The sequence below is a fragment of the Ranitomeya variabilis genome, chromosome 3, assembly GCF_051348905.1.
Source record: "Ranitomeya variabilis isolate aRanVar5 chromosome 3, aRanVar5.hap1, whole genome shotgun sequence".
NCBI classification, from domain to species: domain Eukaryota; kingdom Metazoa; phylum Chordata; class Amphibia; order Anura; family Dendrobatidae; genus Ranitomeya; species Ranitomeya variabilis.
In genome coordinates this window covers 495,792,989-495,814,319 of record NC_135234.1, presented here as the reverse complement: position 1 = coordinate 495,814,319, position 21,331 = coordinate 495,792,989, and the positions used below count along the sequence as shown (strand labels likewise).

At 41.9% G+C, this 21,331-nt stretch overlaps 1 protein-coding gene across 2 annotated transcripts in view; it reads left to right on the top strand.

Moving 5' to 3' along the window:
• TRAT1 (T cell receptor associated transmembrane adaptor 1) overlaps positions 1 to 21,331 on the top strand; it is a 136,473-nt gene that overhangs the window by 23,354 nt on the left and 91,788 nt on the right. Inside the window, exon 1 of one of the 2 annotated variants that reach the window (XM_077299680.1) lies at positions 5,983 to 6,082. The exons of the other annotated variant lie outside the window; for it this stretch is intronic. Within the exon in view, the coding sequence (XP_077155795.1) occupies positions 6,067 to 6,082 (16 nt within the window). The 5' untranslated portion in view covers positions 5,983 to 6,066. Of the gene's footprint in view, positions 1 to 5,982; positions 6,083 to 21,331 lie in introns of those variants that run through there. 2 annotated transcript variants of the gene reach the window in all.

Genomic DNA, 21,331 nt, shown 5'->3' with positions numbered 1-21,331 from the left:
TCTTAGTGTATGTAAATTTTTGACTTTGCAGTAAGTAATAAAAATGCCTTAAAAAAATTCTCTCTCATTATTCTGGCATTTGGCAAATATTAATTATGATTATCCTTGACCAAAAACCGGAAAGGTTTATTCTGATTTCATGTCAGATATTGACAAAATCACGAATATGTGTCTTTTAATATAGTGTATGTAATCTTCTGGTTTCAAATATATACATACATCTATATACATAATTGCCTAAGGGGTACGTCCGTCTGTTTGTCTGTAACTTTCATCTGTAACAGAAGTCCCGGGTTGCTGATTGGTCCCGGCCGGCCGCCACCAATCAGCAATATTGGGGCGGGATTTAAACATCGCTTCACTTTTATTGAGGCATCAATAGTAAAAACATAATGTTAAAAAAACAAAAAACATTATATTCTCACCTTCCGCTGTCCGCGCCAGCCTTTCCCGCTCCTCGCGACGCTCCGGTCCCAAGAATGCATTGTGGCAATGAACCGAGATCATGTGGCAGTCTCGCGTTATATACTGTGTGGGCTGTGCAATATACTACGTGGCTGTGCAATATACTACGTGGCTGTGCTATATACTACGTGGCTGTGCTATATACTATGTGGGCTGTGAGACTCTTTCGCCCGGGGCCCTCAAAAACCTGAATCTGGCTCTGCCTTCACTGATTGGTCGCACCCAGCCGGCCACGAGCAATCAGCGACAGACGCAGTCCGGCCGCGAATTGTCGCGGGATTTGAACCACGCTTCGCTGATTGGTTGCACCTAAATTAGCTACATACATATTCTAGAATACCCGATGCTTTAGAATTGGGCCACCATCTGGTACACACAGACACACCCCTGAAGGGCTTCATATAATCCTAGTATAGCATATATAGCAGTACAATAGCCCACAATATTCATTTTAGAAAGCGACAATGATCCCGATTCATCAAACTGATTATGCCAGAAATATGATGCAAAAAATTTTGAAAAGTCACCATTTTTTTGAGAAATGCAAGGTTGCGAAAACATTTTGCAACTTTTGGCATTTTCAAGCAAATTTTAGCCAGCTTAGCCAAAAAGGGTGGAGCTTAGGCAAGATGGGGATGGGGCCCACTTATGCAATTCATGACGAGCGATTGTGTGCCTTATGCCACGAATCATACTCTTGTCTTACTTGATTAAAATTTGGCATGGCGCACACCACTTTTAAAATGCACTTGACTCATTAAAAGGCATATGCACGTTTAATGAATTTGGTACTTCTTCTGACTCCACCACACCCACTCATCAAGACTGAACAACGTTGATCTTGATGAATGAGGTTCATTGTCTTGCTAAACCCAAGAAAAAAAAAAAGAAAAAATAGAAAAAACATAATGATACCTGTACCACCGTGGAATCAGCTCACAGAAAGGTAAAAGGGAAATTATTACAGAAGTCTACCACCTGGGTCCTACCATTAGCTCTGAGTTTCACACCTGCATGACTTTTCTATATTCAGTTTCTTAGTTTTCATTTTTTTTTTCTCCTTCTTCCAAAAGCGATAACTTTTTTTATTTTTCTGTCCACATAGCTGGTTGACGCTTGTTTTTTGTGAGACAAGTTGTACTTTTGAATGACATAGTACATTTTATAATGTGATGCACTGGAAAGCGGGAAAGAAAATTCCAAATGCTTTGAAATTGCAAAAAAAGTTCAATTCTATAATTGTTTTTTGGATTTTGTATTACCTTTGGTCAGTACATAGTAAAAATGACCTGCCAATATGATTCTCCATGACAGTATGATTGCGCAGATAGACATAATTTTTTATGTGGTAAAAAAAAAATCTGAAATTTGTAACAAAACACAAATTTTTGCCTGTGTTCACATTTTCCGAGACCCATAATGTTTTAAATTTTTGAGATATAGGATTATGCTGGGGCTTATTATTTTCGCCTTGAACTAATGTTTTTATTGACACCATTTTGAGTCAGATACAATGTTCTGATTGCCTCTTATTGAGTTTTATTTCAATGTTGCAGCGACCAAAAAATTGTGATTTTGGCTTTTCTTTTTTTTTTTTCTCGTTAAATCATTTACTGATCGGATTAATTTATTTATTTTATATTTTGCTAGATCGGATTTTTATAAATGCAGCAATATCAAATACGTGTATTTTTATTGCTTTATTTTTAGGGTGTCAAGAGGGGGGTGATTTTAAAAATGTGAAAAAAAGTGCAAAATTTCAAAACATTTTTGTCACTTTACATTGTATTTGTTAGTCCTCTTAGATGACTTGAACCTGTGATTTTCTGATCACTTGAATAATTCATCCAACTTCTTCCAGTTAAAATGTGGGACCCAACATATCACATAACTATTCGTCATATATGGGTAAGGGGTTAAAGAGGATTGTGGAGGAGAGAGGGCTAGAGCCTAATATATATATTTTTTTTATACATGTTTGAGAAGGTTGCCAGAAATATAGACACTTAGTTCAATATCCCTTGGTTGTGGCAATAAGAGCTCATATTGGAATTCAGTTTTCATTCTTTTAATAAACTCCATTATGCTACCTATCCATTTACATCCAAGACATACACATGCTGCTATAAGAATGTATGACACCGACCATCAATGAGTCAGAAATAGTGGCTATGTGTATATTTAAGGCTAGTTTCACATTAGCGTTCAGCAGGACTTCCTCCGTGAAGCTGCGCCCACTGCCGCGCCTCTTAATTCAGCTCCGCCTACGACTGTATGCGGCGTGCGTACCCTATCTTTATCATTGGGTATGCAGACCATGCCAATGTATGCGGATGCTGCCGCATGCGTCGTTTTGACGGTGCATTGACCTCACAAAATTTCAACGCGTTCAGCGCAGGTCGTCGCACCGTCAAAAGGACGCATGCAGAGGCATCCGCATACATTGGCATGGCCGGCGTACCCAATGTTAAAGATAGGGTACGCATGCAACTATAGGCGGAGCTGAATTAAGAGGCGCGGCAGTGGGCAGGGCTTCACGGAGGAAGTCTGCAGCCCTGCTAAATTCTAGTGTGAAACTAGCCTAAGAGAGGCAGGGATAGGTCTGACAACATTCTGTGGTCTATAAAGTCTGTCGACTAAGGTCCACAAAAAATGTACTGGATTAATTCAAAATCAATGGTACAAAATGTTAAAATATACACGTTGTCATGTGGCCGTGATTTGTGGTCAGCATCTCTGCAGAACCACATCAGGTACACCTTTGCTCTGGGTGTTTAGTTTCTCTTATCCATGCTTCAGTCTTTTTAGGGTAACAGGTGTTTTCATTTTACTCATTTGTCTGCCCTATCACCTTTTGGGTGCAGCTTTATATACTTTCCCCCTGCTAGAACGTCATGCTGAGGATAGTCTCATTTGGATGTCCAACCATACTGCTGCAGTTTAAGCCAGTCACTGAAAGTCCAGCTAGGGTTTATCTCTTTGCTGTTTGTTCTTTACTTTGCACCTATCTTCTGTTTCGTAGGCAGCTTACTTTCTAACAGTACGTATTTAATCCTTTATTTTGCATTTCGCGGTTGGTTTTACTCACCCTGGGATCTCTTTATTTCAGCATACTTTCCCTTCTGTAGGTAATTTACACTCTGCTCTGCCCTCCGGTTCTTTAAGAGGAACGTGAAGCCCTCGATGGCCTTTCAGGCAGCATAGGTCCGAGCTGTCATTGTATTATAATGGGAGTCAAAGTGAAAGCCGAGCTTTTTTCCAGCAGACCATATAAAGAGGTCTGGGGGGCAGGGAAAATGTTCAAATGGATGGGACAACTGCTGAATTGAAGGAGAACAGCATGAGGAAGACCCTTGAAAGCATGTCTAACTCCCAGACTGCTGCTGAGAACAATGGTGTCACACTTTTACTCCACTTTAAGGAGTGACAATGAAACATTCCAAACTGATGTTAAACTGCATTTTACAGGAAAAAAATGTTAAAATTTTTTCCTGTATAATGACTTGTATAGTAAAGATTTAAAAAAAAAAAAAATAAATTATAATTTAAGTAAACCTAATTTGATTTTTAAAAAATAAAAAATAGAATTTTTTATTCCAGTATTCCAGCATGTACTAGGGATTCAAAAACAAAATCTCATCAAAAAAAGTGAAAAAAAGCAGGAAGATATAGTATGGAGGGAAAAAAGGAATTTTTAATTAAACTACAGTGGGTATGGAAAGTATTCATACCCTGTTAGGCACCGGGTTCTCCCACTGCGTGGGGTAGATTCCAAGCCTTGTCTACCTCTGCGATCTTCCATTCTGCTCCAGCCGCAGTAGGGGTTGCTCAGCAAAGACATTGGTCTCAGAGTCTTATTCAACACTCGGGCTGTTCGCTTGGATACTGCTGGCCTTCCAGCCAAAGCTATAGTAATCAACAATAAGCAGCAGCAAACAGACTCTCCAGAGACTGAGACTAAAAATCACTCTACTGAGCATGCTCATGAGGTGGCGACTTCTCATTGGTGGTCGGTCATTAGCTGCTCAGGTGATGTGGCAGTTCCTGATTGGTTCTCAAGCAAGGTCCTGTCTGACTGGACTTAAGTGGAATGTATAAAAGGTTCTTTGGAGCACACGCCAGCGCGCTAAGATCATTTATATCCTATGTGTGTGTGGAACATAACGGTAGTGTGGACTTGTCTGTGTGTGCTCAGGGCAGGCATATAACCTTTAGAATTCTGGCACCTCTGGAGAAGAGTTAGTTTGCGTGCATACGCTTTGATTGTGTCCACTGCCTGTGTCTTCTCCCTCTCTTGAGCTGGAAATTACATTTAAAGTCTTCCCTAGACTGGTGTCCACTGGTTTGGACCCGGTCCCTTTGTCTGCCCGTATTCACATACTGAAGTCAACTCTGACACATGGTAAGGTTTTTAATATTAGACAGTGTAGGACAGTCCCGATCAGAGTCACCTTGTCGACGGTGGGATGGCTTTATTACTAAGAACTCTTTGTTATTTAAATGCACTTTGCTTTTTACTTATTCAGTTATAGCGGGGTTTTTGCTCATTTTGTTTCTTGTAGGTTTTGTATGTTTTATGGCCAATGTGAACATGCGTTTATGTGCTGCATGTAATGTATACTAACTCAAACCAAGCTCAATTTTTGTTTTTTGTGTAATAACTTATGTGCTGAAGTATCCCTTATAGTTTATGAAAGAATCATTCTTCAGAGCACCAATCTCCGAATGGCAGTTTGAGTAAACTTCTCTGTATTTATATTAGAAATGTGATTAGATTATTAAATTAAATAGACATTTAGCATTAGATTAAAATGTTCTAGGAATATCAGGAGAGCGTGTGTCATCGCTACTATTATACTGATGTGGAATAGGATTACTAAACAACACTTGAAACAAGCATGCTGTTTGGAATGCGCCTTTTGACCGGGTTTCCATTTGCCAACATACTGAATTTTTTAACGTTACATTTTTCTACAATTTGTTTTGCATGTTCCTGCACCAAGATATGCAATAGTAGTCTGCTTTGTTTATTATGTTTTTGTTTCTTATTTGTGTTCTGCCTTCTTTTGTGTTCTTTTTTGTGCAGATACGACACAGCATTTTTAATGCCCCTTTTGTGCAGAAATGCTGCCATTTTGCACTAAGAATTGCAACTGCAATTTTACATGCTTTCATTCAGGCTGCTGATAAAAGTTTATGGAGAAACAACCCATCAAAAAATGTAAAGTTCCTCAGCTTCATTAAATGCACCGAAGGCGTGAGTATTCTTGACTTCACATCCACTTATTTTGCTTTAACTGCTAAAATACATCGGATTTTTAGCCCCCCAAAATGCAGCGTTTGTACTACATGGGAGCATGACCTTATGATATTTTGGTTCAATCTCATGATAATTCAGCAATCCTGAAAATGACACGTATAACATCTTGTAATAGAGTTCATTTCGATTTTTTTATTTCTATAATTGTCTGTCATTTCCTGTTTGAGAACGACCCAAGAAGTAGGATGCACCAAGTAAGCATGCATAAAACTCTTTGCTGGGGAAAGGACTATACCTCAGTGTAATGTTTCCTTTTACTCAGCAGAAAATATTTTACAGCAATGAGCGATTTGAAAGGTACGTGCATTTTACTAAGTAAAGAAACATACCACAGGTAAGATTTTCCAGGGCCATGTGTTTTTAAGTGTTTGCTTTTCCCTATGTAAAATACATGTTATATGTTATTAATTTAGAATCCTCTGACTACAGAATTGCCATAAAATTTTATAATAGTAATTAATAAAAAAGGGCCCAAGAGTATTATGTTTGTTGCCATGTTTTGATGATTGTTAGATAGAATAGAAGTCGGGGATCAGAAATTAGCTTTCTCGTAAGTTTCAGTAGTAACCCCCCCCCTAAAAAAAAAGATATTACAACTGCACCGCGTATTACATAGTAGAGTAGGGGATCGAAAGACAAGAATCCCAGCACCACATACCCTAAGGGAGCCCAATAGTCATACTGATGCATGACATACAGCAGTACTATAAATGGGAAATAATATTTGGGACCCTGTTAGTTATTTGATATAGACACCAGAAGTTAACTAAGCCATTGATTAAAGTTAAAAAAGACTCAATTTCATCCAGTTCAACCTTGTATGATAATTTCTAATGGTCCATTAAAGGGATGAAACAAACTTCATATTGTTCTTTTATTACAAATAAAAGAATCTATATATTATTATTATAGTAAATATATATTATATCAATATATATATATATATTAGTAAAGATAACTGTTACATATCTAAAGCTATCATTCCACTTATTGAACACAACGCGCATATTTTTTCTCAAATTTATACATGTTTAATATTTTGTAGACAACATATGGCAGACGTACTAATACAGTTCTTCTCATTCTGTAGAATTAAAAATAAACTGAAAATTCATTATTTGTATGAATGCTTTTAGATCCAAACCTATGTTAAAAATATAATAGAGTTAGTGGTTTTGGAAATGGGTTCATGTAAAATGTACTTGGAAACAGAAACAAATAAAAGTACTACTTAGTTTTTATCACTGTATTTACATTTCATTAATATCTGAAGATTGGTTTATTAGTTTAGTTTCACCCCAATTACAATGCTAGCTTTTTGACGGTTACATATAATTAAAAATTTCATGGAATAATGGCACATCATCATTAAGATATTGTATTAGGATATGGTATACCTTTATGATCAGTGAGAGTCTAACTTTTGGGACTGCCAACAATCCTGAAAGCGTAGAGCCCAGAATGATTTAGGACTCATTCCGAAACTTGTCCGAAAACAAATGGTTCATCAGTGATTTGGATCAGTGTATCATCAGTGTACAGTCTGTGTGTTCGTTTTTACCATCAGTGTGTCACAAGTGTGTGGCCCGTGTGTCTGTTTTTACCACCAGTGCATCAGTAGTGTACGGTCCGTGTCTCCATTTTTACCATTAGTATGTCATCAGTGTTGGGTCTGTGTGTCCGTTTTTATCATCAGTGTGTCATCACTGTTTGGCCCATATGTCCATTTTTACCATTAGTGTTTCATCAGTGTATGGTCCGTGTGTCCATTTTTATCATCAGTGTGTCATCAGTGTGCGGTCCATGTCTCTGTTTTTGCCATCAGTGTGTCGTCAGTGTATGGTCCGTGTGTCCGTTTTTACCATCAGTGTGCCATCAGTGTTTGGTCCGTGTGTCCGCTTTTATCATCAGTGTGTCATCAGTGTACAGTTTGTGTGTTCATTTTTACCATCAGTGTACCATCGATGTACGGTCCTTGGTATATTTTTACCATCAGTGTGTCATCAGTGTACAGTCCATGTGTCTGTTTTTTACCATCAGTGTGCCATCAGCGTACTACCCTTGTCTCCATTTTTACCATCAGTGTGTTTAGTGCTTTTCATGGATGGATAAATAAATAACTAAACTTCTCTGTGATACCAGAAAAAATCGACATGTCTCGATGAGATTTGCACACACATTCCGTGAAAAGTAATGGAAATGTGAATAGCATGTGTTCTATTAGTGAAAAACCTGGATTCAACACATACAGTGGGGGGGGAAATAAGTATTTGATCCCTTGCTGATTTTGTAAGTTTGCCCACTGACAAAGACATGAAGAGTCTATGATTTTAAGGGTAGGTTAATTTTAACATTGAGAGATAGAATATAAAAAATAAACTCCATAAAATCACCTTGTATAAATTATGTAAATGTATTTGCATTTTGCAGTGAGAAATAAGTATTTGATCCCCTACCAACCATTTAGAGTTCTGGCTCCTACAGACGAGTTAAACGATCCTAATCAACTCGTTACCCTGCATTAAAGACAGCTGTCTTTTTTTCTTTTGTCACCTTTATAAAAGACTCCTGTCCACAGACTCAATTAATCAGTCAGACTCTAAACTCTACAACATGGGCAAGACCAAAGAGCTTTCTAAGGATATCAGGGACAAGATCATAGACCTGCACAAAGCTGGAATGAGCTACAAAACCATAAGTAAGATGCTAGGTGAGAAGGAGACAACTGTTGATGCAATAGTAAGAAAATTGAAGAAATACAAAATGACTGTCAATCAACATCGATCTTGGGCACCATGCAAAATCTCACCTTGTGGGGTATCCTTGATCATGAGGAAGGTGAGAGATCAGCCTAAAACTACACAGGGGGAACTTGTTAATGATCTTAAGGCAGCTGGGACCACAGTCACCAAGTAAACCATTGGTAACACATTACGCCATTAAGGTTTAAAATCTTGCAGTGCCTGCAAGGTCCCCCTGCTCAAGAAGGCATATGTGCATGCCCATCTGACATTTGCCAATAAACACCTGGATGATTCTGTGATTGAGAGAAGGTGCTGGATTCAGATGAGACAAAAATTGAGGTCTTTGGCATTAACTCAACTCACTGTGTTTGTAGGAAGAGAAATGCTGCCTATGACCCAAAGAACACATCCCAACTATCAAGCATGGAGGTGGAAACATTATGTTTTGGGGGTATTTCTCTGCTAAGGACACAGGAATACTTCACCGCATCAATGGGAGAATGGATGAAGCCATGTACCGTAAAATATTGAGTTACAACCTCCTTCCCTCCACCAGGACATTAAAAATGGGTCATGGCTGAGTCAAAACAGTGACCCAAAATATACAGCCAAGGCAACAAAGGAGTGGCTCAAACAGAAGAACATTAAGGTCATGGAGTGGCCTAGCCAGTCTCCAGACCTTAATCCCATAGAAAAACTATGGAGGGAGTTGAAGCTCCAAGTTGGTGATAGCCTCAAAATCTTTATGATTTAGAGATGATCTGCAAAGAGGAGTGGCCCAAAATTCCTTCTGACATGTTCGCAAACATCATCAACTACAAAAAAACATCTGACTGCTGTGTCTGCCAACGAGGGTTTTGCCACCAAGTATTAAGTCTTAAGTCTTGTTTGCCAGAGGGACCAAATACTTATTTCTCACTGCAAAATGTAAATACATTTATATAATTTATGCAGTGTGATTTTCTGGATTTTATTTTTATATTCTATCTCTTTATTTTAAAATTAACCTACCCTTAAAATTATAGACTGTTCATGTCTTTGTCAGTGGGCAAACTTACAAAATCAGCAAGGGATCAAATACTTATTTCTCCCTCTGTACATGCAACACGGACATCTGAATGAGGCCTTAATGCTACGGCCTCAGTACGGCATTTCGTTGTGCAATGATGCTCAGCTGCATGATGTACAGGAGCACTGCTGCTATAGCTCCAAGGATCTGTGGTGAGTCGTGACCCCAGATGTCACACTCTCAGCAATCATAAAGTAATGCCGTATCCTGGAAATTATTTGCCATTACTTTTCACTCTAATACTGGGTTCATTGTGTAAAAATCCTACCATTTAATATATGACCAGATTTCAATAGATTCTGTAATAAAAAAATACAGCAGTAATCTGCAGAATATACAAACATATACGGTAAATAGAAAATAGAAAAACATCCTGAGATAATAGACGGATTATATATTATTTTGCAGACAGGAGATGGAAAATTTAAAATGTCTTTGCATGAGATATTGATACAAAGCCAACCGTTCAGAAATTCAAGAACAGAAAAAAAATAGGGCACTTTTTTAACCGTGTCTGTAAAAGGAGTTTGCTGTGTCCTTGACAGTTATAAAGCTGGGTTGCTTGTATGGATCATTATAATTGTTATTTTTATAATTTCAAAATGAATTCTTCCAATGTGTTTCTATCAGTGTTATGGGCTGTAGACATATATCACTTAAAATGATAATCATAATTGTTACAGATTTCCAATATGTCTGGTAGAAATTATGTTGGTCTGTAATTTTTGAATAAGTTGACCAGTAAAAAATCAAGTTGTCAAGGCTGCAATATATAATATTATATGTAAAAATGTTATAAAAATATGCTTATGCAATTGTTTTTTTTTCCTTTTGTATTTGTGTAGATGTAACACTATGACACATATATGTTATGATGCCTAGGTACATATTTACAAAGCAGTCTATACAGCCAAGATAGCTGTCGTTAAACAGCTATTCCTCCAGACTCCACAAACATAAACATTCATTGAACATACTTGTTTTTCCGATAGAGAAGCCTCTTCCAGAAACAGCAGCTTTTCTAGTATTTGAGCAAAGTATTGATCATGTTGATACCCCAATCTCTTTGACCTGACATCTTCAATCAGGACAAAGTTTTGAGGTCACCATACATATAAGGCCAATTTATAAAATCTTGAAGTTCTTTGTGAATTGTAGGTCATTAGATACAATTTTCGAAACTGAAGTTTTTGATGTCTTTTCTGAATATTTATGACATTATATTGTGCAATCGATACGTGAGCATTGCTGCTCCATTCAAATTCTATGGGACTTATAGAACAAACTCACAATAGAGCACATCTGTTTTTACCAATCCCATAGATTTACAGTACAGACCAAAAGTTTGGACACACCTTCTCACTCAGCTGGACCGCAGAGTGAAGGCAAAAGGGCCAACAAGTGCTAAGCATCTCTGGGAACTCCTTCAAGATTGTTGGAAGACCATTCCCAGTGATACCTCTTGAAGCTCATCAAGAGAATGCCAAGAGTGTGCAAAGCAGTCATCAAAGCAGAAGGTGGCTACTTTGAAGAACCTAGAATATAAGACATAATTTCAGTTGTTTCACACTTTTTTGTTAAGTATATAATTCCACATGTGTTAATTCATAGTTTTGATGCCTTCAGTGTGAATGTACAATTTTCATAGTCATGAAAATATAAGAAAAATCTTTAAATGAGAAGGTGTGTCCAAACTTTTGGTCTGTACTGTATATGGAGCGCCCCCACACCGCCGCAGGGCCGAGGGGCACCCGGAGCCGGGCCTCTGGGAGTCTCTGTCCAGTTCTGGGGTTGTCACGGTGGCTAGACCCGGTCCGTGGCCCTGTCTGTCAGTGGGGGACATCCAGTGCAATAAGTGGTGGTGTAACGGTGCAGTTGTGGGGTGCAGGTCGCGGTAAATAACGAGGACACCAGGTTGCAGTCTCTTTACCTCTTTACTGAAGATCTCTGAGTCCTCAGTCCAGAATACGGCTCACCAGGCTGCGCAAGTCCGGCCGGTCCAATGACACTTCCAGAGTTCTCTTCACAGGAGGAAATCTGTGCCTTCCCCCTAGCGCTATGTGTTGTAGTCCTTCCCTGCTGCGCTTACGGAAAGTACCCCACAACTGTTGTGTCTGTTTCTTAAGTTCCCTCACAACTCGACTAGATGATGTTCTGCTAATCCTCCGTCCCTCCCTGAGGTTCGGGTAGGAACGGCACCCATTTGACGGGTAGGCCTGGAGTTCTTCCGGGACCCTAGAGACGCCCCTCTCCCACAATTGCCTCCCAAGACTTCATAGGTGATTTGAGTTAGACAGCCCGCCTGAGACTGACTGTCCTGCCGCTGTTTTGAGTATTGCTTGAAGCTGAATGTTATTCTACTCCCTCGGCGTTCCGGCCACCGGTAGTGCGCCTCAGTAGGATGTTGCTTCGGTCTTACAGCACGACTCCTACTGGTATTTCTCCTTTTGCGTGATCCCGTTTCTCACTCAGCACAATCTATCTCTCTTCTAATCCTTTCTTGGGCACCGCCGCTACCCGGAGCAGGCACGGTCCCGTTACGTTCGTTCTCGTTGCCAAGCCTCTGTCAGGATCCCACCCCTGACAGAGACCCTACTGTATCTTCCCCTGCAACACCCTCTGCCACAAGGTGTTGCCTGGTTCCAACCCAGTCAGCTTTCTAATCTAACTTCCTGCCTGACCCCCAGTTTACCCACTATGGTGGGGAGTGGCCTAATGAATAGCACCCTTAGCTCCCCCCGGAGGCCCGGCTGTGAAATGTATTGGTGTCTGTGATACCTGATCAGATGAACTCCTTCAGTGCCATCGGACGCACCATAGCTCCCCATAGTGGCGGAGCCACAGTACTGCAACGACCAGGACTCTGGGGCGCTGCACTCCCCCCTGGTTAAACACAGTACTCCGGGACTGGGAAGAAAACAACAATACAAGTTTAGCAAAAAGACATACAATTTTGTTGAGTGCAATAACAATAAGTATACTTGAACAGGCTTCCCTTTATGGGAGGTAAGGACACTTGAACGTTACAAACATGGTTAAATAACATAGCAACATGCTATAAATAACTCTTCTTACCCAACCGGGTATTCTACTAAGTGCAAAAATTGCTGAACAATACTTTAACTTTGCCTTTAAGGACATACACTCTGAATCCACTAAAGACCTTCCTATAATCACATTATAAGGTAAATTAACTTTTTCATCCTCCTTCTTTAATCTGCAGGACCGCCTGTCCTATCGGCACCAGACCTACTGCCTCTCCTTTCTTACAGGACCGCTCCTTTCAGCCCGAGCCTTCTGTCTCTCAACTACTATACACAGTATAGAACATAACATTACTTTCAATTTAAGGGCACTGAGCCATCTCTATATGGCTCCTATGAGGACTCAGGGTTTACCTTCTATCCTCACTTTCTATCAACATTATCAATCATTCCTTTTCTTCCGAGAAACATCATCATCATTTCTTCACAATTAACTGGTTGGATACATATAAATTTCTCATGTACACATTATCATCACTTTCTTTCATCAAACATTATTGCTACCTGTCTTAAAGCAATATCACCGTTTAAGTGCAACAATTGAACATCCCCTTTAAGAAGGGACCAAGTCTCTATGAGGTAGCATTTCTTCTCAAGCTACCAGTCCTTACTCAGCAAAGGTTCCAGTGTGGTATCTTCACAAAGAGTCCTTCTTTAAGTAAAACCAGTAGGGAGCACCTTTAATAAGGTGCTAACTATATACAAAAAAAGTTCGCATCATGCACTGTTCATGATTACAGCAGTTCTTTTCAACTAAAAACTTGTGCAAAAACTTTAGAAAAACAACCAAAAACAAACAATAGGGATCCCGGGTCAACAAAGGGATCCCTTTAAAAAGTTAACCCTGAACGGGTTTAGCAGCAAACAGTAAGCAAACAATCAGTTAAAGGGAGAACTATTTACATATTTAAAGCGGTCATGCTTACTCATTTTCAGAATCCCCCACGAGGCGCCACCTGGCGGGTGAACCCCTGCAGTCCAGGTTCCAGGTCCACTCCCGCTGCCAGGTACACCCCATGGGTTCGGGTCTGTTGCACAACCATGTCGTGTGCGGTGATAAAGGTCTGTGTTCCCACTTCTCTCTGTGCTGGCACAGCAGGAACACCGGTCACTCGAGGAGGCGCCTCCTTGGCCACTACAGTGGTGGTGGTGGCCAGACTGCAGGTCACAGTTTCCGTTAGTGTACAGGTGGGGGTGACCAAGGTGGCCACAGACCGGTCACACGGGGACACATTGGCTACAGGGGCCGGTTTTTCCGGCACCTTGGGCGGGGGTTCCATTGGCCTCTTCTTGCGCACATTCAGAGCGAACCACCCCTTCTCCCCGAAATGTCTGGTGTAGATGACACTGTCTCCCGGGTAGAGGTCTCGATCGGGGTGGCCCTCCCTGAGGTGCGACTCAACGTCCCGGCGGTTAACAAAGACCTCCGCGTACAACCCCGGTTCTTTAATAAAGCCCCAGCCTCCTTGGAGCTTAAAGGTGGTGACGATGCCCTGCCTGCGCGGGGCCTGGTGAGCGATGGGGTCCTTGCGGGCTCGATCCTTTACTGCCAGGTCCTTCTGATGGTAAGCCTCCATCCCAGCCCGGTACGTCTCGTCCTCTTCCTTCCATTGCTGTTCCAGCTGGGCCTGGTATGTCTCCCAGCTCAGGGCCTGCACCATCTCCCCTTCCCGCGTCTCCACCCCGGGGAATCCCATGAGGTCGGGTCCGGGGTTCACCCAGTGGTATACCGTGCGCTCCGCACGGGCCTCGCAGGACAGGGTGATTGGTGTGATCGGGGCCTTCATACGATGTTCCATGCCCGTAGCTTCCTCCCAGGGCAACAGACGTTGGAGCTTATGAGTCCCAGGGGGAGGGGGCGCTGCAACGGGGCCCACTAACACACCCTCTGCTGGCGGGGCAGGATCGGCGGACTCACCAACCGGTGCGAGTTCACTTTCCGCGACAGGTCCCGCTGGTTCCTCCGGTGAGGTCTCCGATGTCCGGGAACTCTCTGCCGGCACCACTAAGCGCGGAGCCTGGACCCTCACATTCAGTTGGAGAAGTTGGTTGAATAAGTCCTCCATCTCGGCTCTCAGGAATCTGGTGTTGTCCACGGAAGACGGGCTGCTGTGCTCATCCGGGTAGTCGGGGGAGATTTCCACTTCAACCCCACTGTCGGGTTCAGAGCTGCTGGCCATGGCGTCCTCCACGTGGGTCGCTTCCTGGTCTCTTTCCCGCTCTCTCCTTCGTGGGCGGTGTCGTTTTCTCGGTCTTCGCCCTCCATTGAGGATTAGGAGGCGGATCTCTGCTGCTGACGGACACGTCCTCACCGTGCAGAAATATTTAGACTGGGCGGCCATTGTTTTTCGCGCTCTCCAGCTTGCCTACGCCCACTCCACGCCCCTCTTCTCTTCCTGCGCTCTCCTCAGCGCTGTAATGGCGGCGGATTTTGGCGGTAAATGGCGCAGCACAGTTCTTGCAATAAAGTACAGTCCAAGCACAGTAAATCACAGTCCCAAGGCACACATGACCTGATTCTTCAGGCTTAAGTAGATCCTGTTCGTGACGCCAAGTTTGGAGCGCCCCCACACCGCCGCAGGGCCGAGGGGCACCCGGAGCCGGGCCTCTGGGAGTCTCTGTCCAGTTCTGGGGTTGTCACGGTGGCTAGACCCGGTCCGTGGCCCTGTCTGTCAGTGGGGGACGTCCAGTGCAATAAGTGGTGGTGTAACGGTGCAGTTGTGGGGTGCAGGTCGCGGTAAATAACGAGGACACCAGGTTGCAGTCTCTTTACCTCTTTACTGAAGATCTCTGAGTCCTCAGTCCAGAATACGGCTCACCAGGCTGCGCAAGTCCGGCCGGTCCAATGACACTTCCAGAGTTCTCTTCACAGGAGGAAATCTGTGCCTTCCCCCTAGCGCTATGTGTTGTAGTCCTTCCCTGCTGCGCTTACGGAAAGTACCCCACAACTGTTGTGTCTGTTTCTTAAGTTCCCTCACAACTCGACTAGATGATGTTCTGCTAATCCTCCGTCCCTCCCTGAGGTTCGGGTAGGAACGGCACCCGTTTGACGGGTAGGCCTGGAGTTCTTCCGGGACCCTAGAGACGCCCCTCTCCCACAATTGCCTCCCAAGACTTCATAGGTGATTTGAGTTAGACAGCCCGCCTGAGACTGACTGTCCTGCCGCTGTTTGGAGTATTGCTTGAAGCTGAATGTTATTCTACTCCCTCGGCGTTCCGGCCACCGGTAGTGCGCCTCAGTAGGATGTTGCTTCGGTCTTACAGCACGACTCCTACTGGTATTTCTCCTTTTGCGTGATCCCGTTTCTCACTCAGCACAATCTATCTCTCTTCTAATCCTTTCTTGGGCACCGCCGCTACCCGGAGCAGGCACGGTCCCGTTACGTTCGTTCTCGTTGCCAAGCCTCTGTCAGGATCCCACCCCTGACAGAGACCCTACTGTATCTTCCCCTGCAACACCCTCTGCCGCAAGGTGTTGCCTGGTTCCAACCCAGTCAGCTTTCTAATCTAACTTCCTGCCTGACCCCCAGTTTACCCACTATGGTGGGGAGTGGCCTAATGAATAGCACCCTTAGCTCCCCCCGGAGGCCCGGCTGTGAAATGTATTGGTGTCTGTGATACCTGATCAGATGAACTCCTTCAGTGCCATCGGACGCACCATAGCTCCCCATAGTGGCGGAGCCACAGTACTGCAACGACCAGGACTCTGGGGCGCTGCATATATGTCGCAGAAGTCTGTATGCTTCATTTATACAGGGGATTGATGACCATTCAGGATCAGTGGGGTCTCAGCAGTAGGGCTCCCAGTTACAGGAAACATAAGCCTTCCACGGGATAGGCTGTACAAGTTGTTTTGAGACATCCTTTAAGGAATACTTTCCTGTGATCATTCATTTACTACAATACTTATCACATAACTGACCCTAAATGAGATCTAATAGAAATGTAGACTTGTCTCCATTCTTTTCTTCACTTTTATTTCCTTTAATTCTGTCTTACCTTTTTTATTTTTTCTGCAGTGCTGTTACCAAATTAGTATAGTATATTATAACATCTGTTTTCTGACATGTTTCTCTTCTTTAATCTATTTAGATCACATTTTTTTAAAAAAATGAAAGGAACAATAGATTATAAATATAAAAGTGGTTTTGCGAACAGTAGAAAAGAATAAAGCATTGAGTAGATAGGAAATGTTGCTATCTTTGAACATTTTAAAGGGTATCTGGTATGAGGATTTAGAGCAACGATAACACATGTTAGGAAGTGGCAGTAGTGTGTATGACGGTGTAAAAAGAAATAAGCTTATTGGATACAGATATATTCCATTCATCATAAATCTGGTGAAAGGTATTGATTGATCTAAGCTATGAGTAAGAAAGCTTCTCAATTTCTTTGGTTATAGACCAACAAATCATAACCGTGGTATTTTGAATAGTCTGAGTTAAAAGTAGTCTGTCACCCATAAAATTACACTTCAAATGAACCACAAAGCCTTCCAGGAGATGGTGGCTGAAGAGGGGAAGTGGTAATAAATGACAAATAGTAGGTAGGGAGTCACCTTACAGAACATTACGGCCCATAAGTGTCAAGTTGTGCCTAAGTAATGACTTTCCTTGTTTTGGTTTATTTTACTATTAGGAAATGTGCTGTCTGAGTTGGGTTGGATTGTCTGGTTTTTAGCCCAAACGACTTAATTTTCCAATGTATTTACATCAGTCGATGTTCTTGAGAGCTAACTGATAAGTGGACTTGTAGGATTTGGGTTTCAGGGCTGCTTTGTAGTTCCGCTCTATCCATGATTTCTATGTACGTTTTACAGCTTGGTAAGAATGTTGTAATTAAAAAAAAATAATGTAACGTCACTCGTATACAATAAAGCCTTACTTTATTCATGTCACAATGCATTTACACAGTATTTATGAATCAGCTGGTCAATGCATAAGCTGCTGGCTATGTGAATGTCTTATATATTCACTTTTCCTTTCAAGCTTGTTGGTCTTGTTACACGGCATGTTCTGACATTTATTTGTATTAAATTTTGTTCTCTGGGAAATTACAATATTCAGCATTTTTATTACTATCATTTTTTTTAAGTTTTAGAAAAAATGTGGTTTGGTTTTCATATCACTACCAAAATGATAAAAATTACCAGTAGATAATAAATGCCCAACTGGGGGCACTGTCCTCAATTTGACTAGTGTGCTCATATGAGTACATAAGTTGTATATACAGGGTATATACAGTTCGCCCATAGAATATTTACCTATATACACTTTATCAACAAACATATTGGGGATCTCTCTATTTTACACCTACAGGATCTTTTTATGGCATCCCATTCTTAATCAAGAGGAATTAATAAGAAGTTCATCCCCCTTTGCAGCTAAAACAGCATCCACTCTTTCTACAAAATTTTGGAGTTTGACTGTGGAAATTTTTGTCCATTCAATTAATGTTGGACAAAAGGACCTGGATAAGCAAAGCCCACTAGGGGTACAAGGATCTAATCAATTTAAGTAGGGGTTAGCAGGATCAGTTTTAATAAATAAAATATAACTTTTAATATTCCAGATTAAAATATGGGTAACTACTTCACAATGACATATACAGACATTAAAGTGATAAAGTGAAGCAGTGCTCAATAAAAAAATATGGTTGGATCTTACCATTAGAAGTTTTCAATCAGCAAAAACATCATACAGGAGGGAACAAAGGGACATAAAGTGTTGTATGCAGATGGGTGCAGATGTGCCATTTTGACGTGCTCACTGACCGCACGGGAATGCAACTTTTTGCAACTTTGCAACTTTTTGCGTTCCAGTGCGGTTTGCGGGCACATCAAAACGCCGCGTCCGCACACATCCATATACAACGCACGTCCCTGTGTACCCAATGTTAAAGATAGGTATGCATGATGACGCAGGATGCATGCAGAAGTAGGCAGAGCTTAAGGGAGGACATACGCAGCCATCCGCAGACCAGCCACACGCAACTGTGAACTTAACCGAAGTCTACGTTTCCCTGTCATGCCTAAGGCAATATCTCCCATCCTGACAGTGTCCAAGTGTGCCACTGCCTATCCCTCTAAATATGCGTTTCATTATCCTGTAATGGGGACCTCTCCGGGGGGGATGAATGTATATAAAGGGAATAGATTATGAAAGGCTTAGATAATAGGAACCCTCCTAAGTTTCAAAAAAGACAATTTGGGGGTGATGTAATAGTATCACAGCCCCTTTATGTAGCAGAATGCTGGCAGAGTGCTGTACAGTACATGGATCAAATGCTTAACCACTTAACGACCAGAGGTATTTTTGGTTTTGCATTTTCATTTTTTTGCTCCCCTTCTTCCAAGAGCCATAACTTTTTGGTCAAAATGGCCATGTGATGGCTTGTTTTTTGTGGGACGAGTTGTACTTTTGAACGACATTTAACATATCGTGTACTGGAAAATGAGAAAAAAATTCCAAGTACGGTGAAATTGGGTTGGGTAAGGGCTTATTTTTTGCGTGCTGAGCTGACGCTTTTAATTATACCATTTTGGTGCAGATATGATCTTTTGATCGCCCGTTATTAGATGTTAATGCAATGTTGCGGCGACCCAAAAAAACGTAATCTGGAACTTTGACTTTTTTTCTCATTATGCCGTTTAGAGATCGGGTTAATTTTTTTTTGTATTGATAGATTCTGAACTCGACGATACCAAATATATGTACTGTGTATACTCGAGTATAAGCCGACCCGAGTATAAGCCGACCCCCCTAATTTTGCCATAACAGCGACTGCAAAAAAACCGTATATACTCGGAGTATAAGCAGACCCGAGTATAAGCCGAGGTACCTAATTTTACCACAAAAAACTGGGAAAACTTAATGACCCGAGTATAAGCCTAGGGTGGAAAATGCAGCAGCTACTAGTAAATTTCAAAATTTAAAGTAAAGTTAATTGAGACATCAGTCGTTTAAGTGCTTTTGAATATCCATATTGAATCAGGAGCCCCATATAATGCTCCATACAGTTCATTATGGCCCCATAAGATGCTCCATACAAAATCCGCCCCATATAATCCTCCAAACAGTTTATGATGGGCTCCATAAGATGCTCCATATTAAAATATGCCCCGTATAATGCTGCACAAATGTTGATTATGACCCCATAAGATGCTCCATACAGACATTTACGATACGATACGATACGATACACTTTATTGATCCCGTGGGAAATTATGGTATCACAGCAGCACAACTTACATCATAAGAATCATAAAATGAATTACATAATTGACATGACAGTTTGTTGACAGAAGGACATTATACATTAGAATAGGACAAACACAGCAGGTGAACTGAAAAGTAGAAGAAATAAAGTAGACAATCCCCTTTATGATTTAACCCTAATGTTATTGTTGTACATCCCCATAGCAGTTGGCACAAACGATTTCCTATATTTTTCCTTCTTACACCTCAGAAGTATTAGCCGGTTACTGAAGGTGCTCTTCTGTCTCATGAATAGCTCATATAGTGGATGTGCATTATTGTTCATGTTCATTTGCCCCATACAATGCTGCACAAATGCTGATTATGGCCTAATAAGATGCTCCATATACACATTTGCCCCATATAATGCTCCACAAATGCGAATTATGGCGCCATAAGATGCTCCATAGAGATATTTGCCCCATATAATGCTGCACTTGGCCCCATAAGATGCTCCATAGAGATATTTGCCCCATATAATGCTGCACATGACCCCATACAGATATTTGCCCCATATAATGCTGCACATGGCCCCACAAGATGCTCCATACAGATATTTGCCCCATATAATGCTGCACATGGCCCCATAAGATGCTCCATACAGATATTTGCCCCATATAATGCTGCGCATGGCCCCATACAGATATTTGCCCCATATAATGCTGCACATGGCCCCATAAGATGCCCCATACAGATATTTGCCCCATATAATGCTGCACATGGCCCCATAAGATACTCCATAGAGATATTTGCCCCATATAATGCTGCACATGGCCCCATACAGACATTTGCCCCATATAATGCTGCACATAGCCCCATAAGATGCTCCATACAGATATTTGCCCCATATAATGCTGCACATGGCCCCATAAGATGCTCCATACAGATACAGATATTTGCCCCATATATTGCTGCACATGGCCCCATAAGATGCTCCATACAAACATTTGCCCCATATGCTGTTGCTGTGATTAAAAAAAAAATTACATACTCGCCTCTCAGGCCCCCGGCACTTGCTATATTCACCTGCTCCCCGTTCCACCGCCGACCGCCGCAATGTCTTCCACGTCCTCTGCACTGACTGTTCAGGCAGAGGGCGGGGCGCACTAATCGCATCATCGTGCCCTCTGACCCTCGCGGACGGTGGAATGGGGAGCAGTTGAATATTGCGCACTGCATTATACTCACCTGCTCCTGGCGTGGTCCCTTAACGTCTGTTCCCAGCATCGGCAGCTTCTTCCTGTAGTGATCGGTCACATGGTTCTGCTCATTACAGTAATGAATATGCGGCTCCACCCCTATGGGAGTGGAGTCAGGTCCATATTCATTAGTGTAATGAGCGGTACCATGTGACCACTCACTACAGGAAGAATGTTGTGGATTCTGTTTGTGGGCTCCCTCTGGTGGTTACTGCTGGTACTGGGTGACTTTGG